Source organism: Hippopotamus amphibius, chromosome 7 (assembly GCF_030028045.1).
Source record: "Hippopotamus amphibius kiboko isolate mHipAmp2 chromosome 7, mHipAmp2.hap2, whole genome shotgun sequence".
Taxonomy (NCBI): Eukaryota; Metazoa; Chordata; class Mammalia; order Artiodactyla; family Hippopotamidae; genus Hippopotamus; species Hippopotamus amphibius.
Window position 1 is genome coordinate 15,921,062 of NC_080192.1, and position 12,465 is coordinate 15,933,526.

Genomic DNA, 12,465 nt, shown 5'->3' on the forward strand with positions numbered 1-12,465 from the left:
ATCTACTCGCAGCCAGGAAAGTGGAAATCTGGCAACTAAACACTCCTTCTCCTTGATGAAAACACTCACTAAGCAAAAAGTCGTTGTTTGGATAACTGAGGTACCCAAGTGGATTTACTGGGGGCACGTACCAGATCAATACCTGTCTACTCAGCGGCCTCGGACAGTTTTCCATGGCCAGATGACTCGCAGAGGCGCTTCACCTAGAGCTCAGGCGTCCCTGTGCGGCGCCACCTTTTCCCTCCATCTTTTCTCTTGCAATTTCCTTACATGAGCCCTATGTTCCATCCAGATCAGACTACTGGATGTAGCTTAATTCTCTGACTGCTTCCCAGCTTCTGGGCTCCATGCCTCTCCACCTTCTACCTGCACCTGTCTCCCCCCCGCCCCCCTCACCACTGGGCCCTCAAACCCCCCACCCTGCATACACGGCACACCTCCACCAAGCCTTTCCTGATCCCCTGACCAGGCAAGAGCTCTTCCTTCTCTAAACTGCTGCATCTGCTACTTCCAGTCTGTGGCCAAGTTCCTTCCTCCCTCCCTGCATCTCCATCTCCTCCAGCCCCAGGGCTGTGATCTCACACCTGGACTGCTGCGATGATCTCCTCATTGCCCCTGCTGCCAGGCATGCCTCACCTCAACCACTCCCTCACGCAGCCTCCAGACAAAGTCCAAACCCACCAGGTCCTGCCTTCATTCCAGCTCACCTCTTGTACTCCTCCTCCTCTCCCAATCCCACGAAGTATCAAAGGGTATTACCACTTTTTTAAAAAGTGCTAAATTGAAGAGCCAAAAAAAAAAAAAGACCTTTGTCTCTTCTTTCATTTGAGCATCAGGCTTTTTCATCTATCAAACGGGAATAATAACACTTTTTCAGCCTCTTTTCCAGGCTTATGGCAGGGTCAAAGGAGTTAGGGAGTTGACCTAGAGCTTCGTCAGCCAGGAGTAGGAGGAGGATGGAGGGTAGGAGATCCACCCCAATGGAATTTCATTGGCTGGACGGGTGGAGAAGAAGGACAGACTGCCAGGTAGGGGCACTTCTGCTAACAGGTCTCTGCCTCCCTTCTGATGCCTTCCACACGCCATCACCTTTTTCTCGCACATTCTCTTCATCAACAGAGGTCGCCTGCATTCTTCCATCCTTAGATGGATCTTCAGAGGATTCTCATTCAACCCAGTTTTCGGGCTCTTGTGCCATCTTACGGTCTCCCAAGCTATATATCTGCATGGTTAGACTCTTTGGTTCCGTTTGTGAAAATACTTTTTCTCTAAAAATATTTGATGGCCAAATCCTCTCCTCCTCCTCCAAAAAAGAGAGAAAGGTCATTTCAAATAAAGCATGAAGAGGAAAGGAAGTCTGTTAGGAGTTGCGCGCGGGGGATGGGTGGAGGCCCTGCTGCACCACATCACTCTCTGCCCAACTGGAGGTCAAGACTTTTTCCACTCTGAGCAAAGAAAGCTGTTGCAGACAGCACCTCCTCCTTCCAGCCGCAACAAAAACCTGTGGGAAGGGAGTTTGCTTTTTTTTTTTTAAGTGTTTCTTATGGGCTGCAAATTACAAATGATTCTCCTCTCCTTTCACCAAATAATCAACTGGTCCCTGAATTTGAAAGCCCAGCGCAATTTAGTTTGAGTCTCAAAATGCAGGGTCGGTTCAGCCCCGCTAAGGCTGTTCAGCTTTTAATTTCTGGAGCAAGACTCAGCAAACAGTCAAACACTTTTGTGGAGCTGTGAGAGTTGAGCTTCGCTGTTTGATAAATGAGCAGACGGCAGGCAGCCCCTCTTTCTTTTTTTGTATGGATTCAATGAAGCCTGCCTAAAGAACACCACATGCTGTTCTAGCTACTGATCTAACATTCCGCAACATCCCAGCCTTCCAAATTCCCTTTAATTACTCGGGAATCCCACCCTCCACCGCTCTTTCAGCCAGGACTGATGGGGCTGGGGGCTCCATGGGCCAGGGGTGGGAAGCAGAGAAGCTCTGGAGAACTAGTCTCTCTGGAGCTGCTGGAATTCTTTTTTAGGTGGTGGTCAGGTTATTCATCTCCCGTGGCCGTTCTTCTCTTTATACAACACATTGCTCCAGGTGGAAGGAAACCCAGCATACACGCTACGCTGACATAATTTTGTGGGTATAGTTTTTTAAGGAACATGAGTGAGTTCGGGGCAAACGTTCCTGCAATGGCATCTTCAAACCAGGGGCCTCCTTTAAGAAAAGGAAGGGGAAGAGTGAGAAGAGGAACTGACACCTGCTGGGCATCAGTGGGCACCACTGCATTAGACAAAGTATTTTACTCTCAGTATTAAATTTATCCTAAAAACCACACTGGAGGAAAATATAATGGTCCCTGTTTCACAGATGAGAAACTGGGGTCTATGGTGATACAGCCTGCTCGGATTCACAGACACCAGCAAGAAGAAGAAGCAGGGATCCAGTTCCACTGTGTCTACTGTTTATCACTTTCACCAACACCCAAGGGAGCCAGCAAGGTGTATGAGACCCTCGGCGTTCTCTGTGGGCATCACCCCAAGAGACACCTTCAGAGCTACACAGCAAAGCCACTTGGCCTCATTACTCTACAGACAGGCCTTGTTTGATTTTGACTCTAAGTCATATGGTCTTGATCCAGCCTGATCTCTAAACTTAGTCATCAGGGACGCTCTGAAAAAAGGCTTTCGGTTGTTTCCAAAAATTCAATCCACTCTCAACAGGCAGAGATTTGCCACCAACAAGAACGGATCCAAAAGAAGTTCCAGTGTAATGGAATAAGGGGATACCCTCCCACACTCTGAGGGAGACAAACTCATGTGTACAAAGAATCAAGTATGCTTAAGACAGTTTTAAAACAAGAGCTGCTGGTCTTATTTCAGAGGTCATCTGGGTGTGGGAAAAGAAAAGGGGCTTTTCAAACAGCAAGAAATTATAAATTCAGTACAATGACAAGTTGCTCTTTTATAACCATGTATTGTAGAAGTCTTGTGCCTTCTCTTAAAAACACACACACAACACTTTTTTGGACAATAGAGAGAAATGGTTAGGGAAAGAGGTTAAAGGGATTCCAATTGCCACAACTTTAAGTCTGAAGGTGGGATACTCACTTTCTCTGTTAACAATAAACCTTGCCCCTTTTTCAGAGAAGAAAAAACAATTAAGCCTGGCAGTATGAATAAGTTTTCCTAAACACTTCACCTCAATGCTACTACCATCTTGAAATGGGTGTTTGTCAGAGTAACTTTACTATGCTGGTATAGAAAGCTTACTGGGTGCCAGGCACTGTAGGTTGAGGGGGTTCTGCAGCTTCCACAGGAAATTCCACAAAAGAAATTTCAAAAAATTACAAGAAATTTACATCTAGAGCAATGAGATGGAAATGGAATTTCAAATCATGCATACAGATTGATGCAGGATTCTGAGAAAACCCCAAGGGCTAGAAAGGTAACAACCTGTTGCCCCTTGATAAGTACTGTGGGAAACAATTCCAAGGAGTCCAAAAATCCACATGTGAGCCTAGGACTGTCCTTAGGCTGACGGGATGATGTGTCATGTCTGTGAGTGTGAGAAGAGACAGTCATCATACACCCATTTAGCTAGAATGAGGTGAGTTACATAAGATACAGGTTAAATAAAAAATGGAATAATTCTGAAGACAATAATAAGAGAGGGTGAGGGTGGTGATGGTAGCATGTGTGTGATGTAGGAAATTTTTAGAACAATTGTTCTCAAAATTGTTCAGAAGGGAGAACAGCTAGAAAGGTTGAAGCACTGATATGTTAGTGATGATATATTAAAAACATGATGTATTAAAGCCATGAAATGTTGTGACGGTAAACTGAAACCATAATTACAGCTGAAGTACACTGAGTGTTTGTATTTACCAGGCAATGTGCTCAGGCAGCCCTTTTAACAGTTATTATCTCAAGAGTCCTCAGGTTGTTGGTACCATGTTCCCATTTTACAGAGGAGGAAATTGAGCTATTAAGAAGTCTCCTGAGTTCACACAGCTGGTAAATGGTGGAGCTGGGATCCAACCCCACACAATTTGATTTCTGAGCTTTTACACTGCACGTCAGTAAAGACACGTGAAATAACAAAATATGGAATCTGGTGTGAAATCAGACATTCTGCTGTGGACATGCCACAGCAGATACTAAGGGTTAAGAAAAGCATATGCAAGAATTTAAAGTAGAAGGAAACTATCCATGTGCTTAATTTTTTTCCTTTGCAAACTGAAAAAAGACTATCCCTGAAGAATCCTAAAGACGCCTGAAGAGTCCCTTTATCTCCCTCTGTGCCCCTTCACAGGTGTGCAAGCGACCTGGGGTCAGGGCAGGTTGTGAGGGCTCTTTGGGAAGAGGGCAGGCATGTAAAGCAAAAGCACTCTTTAGCCTCATCTCTGTCCCAGGTGCACATGGCTGGCAGAGGCATGGGTCCCCAGCACACTGTTGTCTGTTCGTTTGTCTGTCTGTTTGTTTCTTCCATTGCTCAAGCATGGACGGTGGGGAGGAAGGACCCACGTATTCAAGGAGGTGCCACCCACGACCCAAACTGCCAAACACCTCAAGCCCTCACAGGGAAAAGGCAGGATGTGGATAAACTCAAACACATGGGGGAGAAATGCGTAAGGGTGATCAAAAGGTACAAACTTCAAGTTTTAAGATAAATAAGTTCTGGATGTCATGTACAGCATACTGGCTACAGTTAACAATGCTGTATGTTTGAAAGTTGTAAGGAGAACACATCTTAAAAGTTCTCATCACAAGAAAAAAAATGTGTAACTCTGTGTAGTGATGGATGTTAACTAAACTTATTGTGCTGATCATTTTGCAGTATATACACATATCAAGTCACTATGCTGTACACTTAAAACTAATACGATGTTAGATGTCAATTAGATCTCATTTTTTTTTAAAGAAAAAGAATACATGGATTTCTGAAATGCCCTTATGTGGATAAAATGGCTAGCCATCTACCCCTTTCCCTTTCCAACCAAACTCTAATTTTTTATGCCAGGAGGTGACAGACCACACTTTCCTGCCTCCCTGACGGCCAAGGGCAGCCAGCGAGACAAAAGGAAAATCACTGCACAGGGCTCTGGGAAAGCTTCTAAAGAGAGTGGACTCAGATGGAGTTTTGATCTTTCTCTTCCTACATCCTTTTTTCTACTTCTTGCCTGGAATATAGGGTTTTTTGTCCAGCAGTCACTTTGGACCACGAGGTGACCTAGAAATTAGAAGCCATTTACTAGGGATGGCAGAGCACAGAGAGAGAAGGAGCCCAGGTCCCTGATGCTCTTATAGAGCTGTTATACCAGCATAGGTTACCTTCTTTCAGACTTATTCTATGTGAAGAAAAGTAAAAGCACTAATTTATTTAAGCCATTGTTTGGGAATGAGGAGCTGCATATTTTACCCACAGCTCCAACACAATTCCTAACTGACACACCTTCTGATTTCCACCCAGGATTTACCTCATAGGAAAGGTTCCAGTGGTCCTGGAGTCAGCTATCTCATCTTTAAATGGGAACAAAAATGGCATCTAGTTCTCAGGGATCTGTGAGGATTCAGTGAGGTAATACAACGTGCAGAGGGATTGGCCCAGTGCCTGGCAAAGAGTGAGTGTTATTGTCATTGTGATTTCTAGTTGAAAAGTGTTTCCAGCTAATATGGTAAAGATCCTCACACCTCTGTAGACTAACTTTCCCATTTGATAGATGGAAGGACTGAGGTTTAGCCAGGGAAACAGGACCTGCGCAGGGTCAAACAGAGAGTAAGGGGGATAGATCCTCAAATCAAAGGCTTAAAACCTGGCATTACTGGAAACTCCTCACCTCCTGCACGTGGTGGACCCTCAATCAAAGTTTGTGGAAGAAGACATTCTTTTGCCTTTAAGCCTCCACTGGAATGCCTGTTACAAATGCATGGAAAGCAATCCAGTCTGTAAGTTAGAGATGTTCTCTTAGGTCAGAAATCTGAGGCCCAGTTTTCCTTCCTGAAGAAGCTTAGCTCTTTCTAAGCACAGTAATGTTCCATCTCTGGGCAGGTGGAGTTTTTAGAGTTTCCAAAAGACCAGTGGAAAAGCAGGACAAAGAAGCATTTGGTGAAACTGAAACACCCACTTCAGCTTCTGTGGATCTCACAAGGCTGCAGGTGGGGAGAAGGCAATGCTGGGTACCTAGATGGGACGGACCTGGTTCTCAGGCTGCCCTCACTCCCCACCCCGAGGAGGCAGCAGTTTTCTCCTCTGCATCCCTCCCATCCTGGGTGTTCACAGCTCAGGGGGCACATCTGCCATCTTGCTTGGCAGCTTCTCACGTGCATAAGCCCCTTTGCAGCCTCCTCCCGTGGAGGACTCCATTTCCCATCTCCTGAGATAAATGCATACCTAATAGATGGGTGAACCCACATATTGAGGGGGAGACAGCATGGGAAGTACTGGCAAGGGGGTTCCCAGTGCCCAGAACACCCTGGGGGGAAGATTTGAGGGGGAATTTCTCAATCGCAGTGACCAGCACACTTGACCCCGAGAGACAGAGAGGCCGAGACTTCACTCCCAAATTTGATCATGTGGAGGTGTCCAGGTGACTGCTAATGACTACACCAAAGTCAAAAGGACAACTATTTACACAAAATCTGCCTCTACACATACCAACCCTCCCCCCAAAATAACTTGCTCTGCGTAAATGAGATAGTTAAGTGCATGGACTCTGGAGCCAGACTTCTCATGTTCACATTCTGAATCACACATCTATTTACTGGCTGTTTGACCTTGGGCAAATTACCTAACTTCTCTGGGACTCAGTTTACCCATCTACGAAATGGGGATAATAATAGTTTCTACCTTATAGAGTTGTTTGGGGGATTTGACAAGGCTGACATGTGTAAAATGATTGGAATAGTGCCAGGTACATAGAAAGCTATGTGAGTGTTTGCTATTTTTATTAATTTTACTAAACCCCTGTGAATGTTGCATTCATAATCAGATGTAACTAGACACGTCTACTATCTGTTAAAACAAAGTTGTAACAAGCTTGGATAACTTAGCTGAGTATGGTGTCACGTGTAGGCCAGTTCCAATTCCTATTACCTTACCTTGTGTTTGTTTCAATTCACAGTTCTGTTGTTCTCTAAACATTTATTTCACTGCTTTTGCTGGAGAATTAGGGATATCATTTTAGAAGTGTTTTTTCTCACCCTGACAAGCACCAGCAGTAGGAAGGAAAAGTCAGGAAAAAGCAGAAGGTCAGACCACTCTCCCCTCCCCGACTGCAGGTCAACAGGCCCCATGTGGTCAGTCCCAAGCTGCTGCGGGGAGGGGAGGAGTTCTCAAGTGGATGAGAGACTGCAGGTTTCAACTAGAGCACTGGACTGGACTTTAGTGTCTACAAGGGCATCTAAATTATTGAAAAGAGGCTTGTTTTTATAACCAATAACCAAAAAGCTATTAAACCTGCCACAGAACCATCAGGGGTCCTGGAAGGGAGTTTGGGCATAGCTCGGTTGAGGAACAAAGCAAAGCCATTTTCTGTTTGTACATCACGAAGTTCGGCCTGTTCCTTACCCGTCACACTTGCGGGGGCTCATCTGGGCGTCTCTAAGGATAAGAGTGCTACACGAGGTGTGCAGAGAGCTGGTCAAAACTCTCCAAGACAAGGCCAGAGCCACAGGGTGAATCCTCAGGGGAGGAGCAAGAGTAGTGGGCAGTGGGAGGTCAGCTGGAGAGCACAGCCCTTCAGCCAGTGCGGACAGAGATCCACAGGGGCTCCCCCCACACCCACCACCGGACCCCTTCCCTTAGCGTATGGATGACGTCACAGCAGAGGGCACGGATCGCTGGGAGGAGCCTTCAGGGAGCACCAACTGGTCAAAACAACTCCTGCTGCCTTTCCTCTAGCCACCCTCCCCCACTGTCCCCCTCCCCCAACCCTGGAGGAATCAGAAGAGGAGAGAAAGAGCCCCCCCCACCCCCCCCCCGCCACACACAGAGAGAAAATTCTGAGGCATAGGGAGGGGGAGGCTCTGACTTACATCTGAGATGGAAGTTTTAAATTGAACAGAACTGGGCTTTTTCATAGCTGAGAACGAGTTTTCATTATCGAACCAAGGCTGATATGATGCCTGATCATGGTCCAATGCTGTGGGATTTCCCTGCAATGTTGTCAGAGAGCAGAGCAGGAAGGACAGACAGAGGACTCTGAAGGCAGCTCTTCAAAGTAAATGAAAATACAACCAGCTTCCATCGGTACCTCAACAAGTTCATCCCTGCTCAGCAAATGGACTAATGGAAAGTGGATACAATGCCAATTTCATATGGCGACCATACGGGTTAAACAAACTCCCACGTGTCAAACGATTCATAGTGTTCTTGGCAAACAGCAATAATATAAATCATTCAATCTTCAAATATCTGAAGCTCTACTATGTGTCAGGCACTATTCTGGGGGCTAGGGATGCACAGTGAACAAAAAGGTCCTCATGGAGCTTCCATTCTAGTGAGTGAGACAGACAAAACACAAGCAACTAAAAAATATATATATGTTATATATATTAGTTATATGTATTAATAATTATATATTATATGTAATATAATACATAGATAATACTACGATATATAGATAACTATACATATAATATATTAGTAACATCATATATCTGATAGCTCAGACAGTGAGAAGTGCTATAAAGAACAAGAAAGCATGGTAAGGAAATAGAGGAGACAGAACAGAATGGAGCCAATTTTAAATAATAGTGATTTCTTCCATGGATAGAGAACTGTACCAGTTTTAAAAAATGTTCTCATAAGCACTGTCTCATTTTATCCTTAGAGTAATTTGGTGAGGGACTCTTCCCACTTAAAGGTAAGGAAATGGGAGATCAGAAGAGTTAAGTGACTCCAAGTTGGGTGACCTTTCATGACTCTAGCCAATAGCAAAAGCAGGCACGAGACCAGTTCAGCTAGTAGCCTCAGCATGCTCTGCGATTCCGGAATTAATTCCGGGACCCAAAGTCGATACAACATTACTGGAAGCCAGTGCTTTTGGAGCTTCGCCACAGTGTTGGAGGGAGGATTGCTATTTCAGACCTTACTTGCAGTGAAGCAACTGCTGCCACCCGCTGTATCAAGAACAGGCTCCCAGCCAGGCCGCATGGGGAGAGCTTCACCACTGATGTCTATTTTACCTCAGCCCACTTGCAAGCCGGGTGGGAGGATGGCCACCAGTTCAATTTTTCTCTAAACCCTAAGCCGAAATGGTGAACTTTGCCTGCTTTGAGTTAAAAGTTCAGAGATGAATCATAAGTTAGGAAGGATCTACTCAAAGGAAGACTGTCCACTATTACACTCCAAGGTTTTATAGAACAACTAGTCCCTTTCTCTTAGGGAGATGGCAGCTGCAGTGTGCTGGGAGCCTTCAGGAAGGGCAAATGTGTCTGGGATTTCAATTCAACAAGCTCAATGCAAAAACCCTCAGCGGGCACCTTCTGTCCTCCATGGCTAGAAGGACAGCCCCAATTTCCAGTGCACTTGAGATCGACAGCAAGGCAGCTGCGGACAGCGTTTGCATTTGTGCTTTTAATTCCATTAGAGTCTTTCCTGGCTTTGGGACTGAAGATAAGACTGAGCTTGGATGCTTTTTTAAATGACTATTTTGGAAGCAGCTGGCACTGTAATTCTTCTTAAAGAGGAAACATTATTTGGAAAAACATTTTGAAAAGCCATTTGAATTAAATGAGACTTGTGCGCATAGATGTCAGGAGGAACCGAGGATTGGAGAACGGAGGAAATTTGGTGGAGGTTGTCCCAAGAAGGAAGGAGAGAGAGAGTGAAGAGAGCAGGAGGAGGTGGTAGAGGAGGAAGCAGAGTAGAAACGGCTGGGACTAGTTGTGGGGAACTGGCAGGAGGGAGAGCAGGGAGCATTTTGAGATGAGGACATCTGTTCCATGGGACAATGTTTGGGATATAAACCACCGCTGCAAGCTTTAGTCTACTAGGACACTTTAATCTACACAGATGCTTTCTGTGGGCTGCCTTGTACAAAGCAAACAGGACCCTGAGTTTCATCCCTAGCTCATGATGATACAGGACAGGGCTGTCCGACGGAACTTTCTGTGACGATGGAAATGTTCTATTTTCACTGTCCAATACGGTAGCCTCTCGTTACATGCAACTACTGAGCATCTGACATATGGCTTGTGTGACTGAGGAACTGAATTTTAATTTTAAGTTAAACAACTGTATGTGGCCAGAGGCTACCATACTAAACAGCACAGGTATGGAGAGATGGGGTATACTCTGAAGGAAGAGTCCCAACTCAACGTGATCCGGAGGATGCAAATACCCTGGGACTTGCTGAAATCCTGGGGGCAGATTTGAAGCTTGAAATGGGAATGGAACTGGGGTGCTAGGAGGAGGGGCAAAGCTACACTGATTTTACCTAGATCACAAGGTCAAGGAAACCCTGAGCTGACAACAGGGTTACAAAGGTATTTGAGAGAGAAAGGAATAGAAGGTCCTTACACAGGCATATTGGAGTTTCTAGAAATGGTGAATTCCTTTTTGTTTTTGTTTCAGAATCTAAGCTAACAAATGGCTATTTGTGGCTGTGTACAAGCATCTCATGGAGAATTCATAACAACAGTTGTAATGGCACTTGGTAAGTGTTACTAAATATCTGAGCAACCAGATGACTGAGTGCACAGTACCCTACATCAGCCACCACCATCATCTCATGTGAATCTTGCAACATCCCCAGGAAGAAGGCAGGGGTTAATTCCCATTTCACAGTTGAGAGGCTGAGGCTCAGAGAGGTTAAGTGATAAGTCCAGGAAAGCTAGGATTCTTGGGTTTTTGGTTCACCCAACCTGTCCTTCCATCTGAGAGGCCTTAACTGGACTCTCCATTTCGGCCTCTGCAAGGGAGTGTGTGGATGCAAGAGAATGTTCCAGGACCACAGACAGGACAGGGATGCCCTCCTGCTGTGCTCTTCCTTCTCCCACTGCTGAGAGGCTCGCAGTCCCCTTCCCTGTGGGACCCCTCCCACAGCTCCCACAAGGGGTTTCCTCTGAGTCTCTGCTGCCTGACACAGGGCCTGCCACACAGCCCATCTCAGCCGATACTGCCCGGCTGAAGAAATGAATGAATGAAATGGCAAACGTGGTTTCACCACTGATTTTTTAAAAAATTATTTTCACTTCGGAGAAGTAACATTAACCCATCACACAAGCATGTTTCCCTTCCTAAGTCACCACAGAGCACCTTCCCATCTATTGAGTGGAGCCAGTTCTCAGCCCTCCGTTTTAGACTCTTCGGGGTGGTTGGCTCACGCCTAACGTTGCTCTTTGTTTTTTTCTCTTGCTGATGATTTATCTGATGAGGATCTGAAAAGGGAATTTCTGAAACTGAAACACTGACCTCTTCCTGCCATTTCAGTCCTTGTTACTTACACTCACACTCAGAAAACTGGTAAGGAACAGTGGTGCAGGACAAGCCTGCCTATTTTTTGTTAGCAGATGCGGTAAGAAAATTACACAGAGGAAAAAGAAGCTAATAAAAGGAGAAAGTTTAGATGTATTGACTCAAATTAAATTGAGTATTTTTGGGGTATAAAAAAAAATCTAGATCTTTATCAAATAAACACATGTTGAGTCTATTTAAATAGAGTTCCAACAGCCTTCCTTGGCCGGCTGAATATGAATGACTAATGATAAAGATTTTTTGTAGAGATACCCTGAGTGTGGGATGTATTTTTTATCGTAAGTGTAGAGAGAACAGTCAGGCCTGCAGTGATATTACAAATAGTACCACTCTCAGCTGAGGACTCCCAGACCTCCTAGCTATTGATACAAGGCCACTTCCCAGTTTCTCCAAGCCTCTCATGTTACTAAGCCAAGCAGCCCAGGTTCACTGACATACATATAACACACCTGTGAGTTCGATATTTGCCTCTAACAGAAAAGAAGTTACCATCTGCAAATTAAGTACCGAGGAAATTCAAGGTAGACATTCACTTTTATTTTATAACATATCTGAATTGTTCAAAATTTTTAATACTTTGTCATTACTCTGTTTTGGTATTTGGTTTGGTATTACTTTGTTCACAATAGTTTGAAATTTTTACAGCAAAGTAACCAAAGTATTTACCTTGGTAACCTAAAAAAAAATTAAATCATCTAAAACATGATTAAGAACTGTGCATAAATTACCTAGAAGCAGGGAAGAAAAGGAATAAGCCTGGTGAGGCTGGACTCACCTTTCCAAAGCTGGCAGCATTGACAGGCTGGGTGTCATTCTTCTCGCAGAAATCCAGGTAATGCATGTAGAGGGCACTGCGAGGGATGCAGACCCCTTCTGCAATCTCATAGTTCTCCTCCAGCCTGGGGAAATAAAAGCCTGATGAACAAACTCAAGCAAGAAGGATCTGTTCTTTCTACTTCTCCTCCAGAGCTGGGCAGACCTGAGAAATAACTCTT

General features: G+C 44.9%; 1 protein-coding gene across 2 annotated transcripts in view; it reads right to left on the minus strand.

The window, feature by feature from the left end:
- RFX4 (regulatory factor X4) overlaps positions 1–12,465 on the minus strand; it is a 159,446-nt gene that overhangs the window by 73,969 nt on the left and 73,012 nt on the right. For both annotated transcript variants that reach the window (XM_057740545.1, XM_057740544.1), the window contains exon 4: positions 12,246–12,369. In XM_057740545.1, the coding sequence (XP_057596528.1) occupies positions 12,246–12,369 (124 nt within the window). The remainder of the gene's footprint in view (positions 1–12,245; positions 12,370–12,465) is intronic.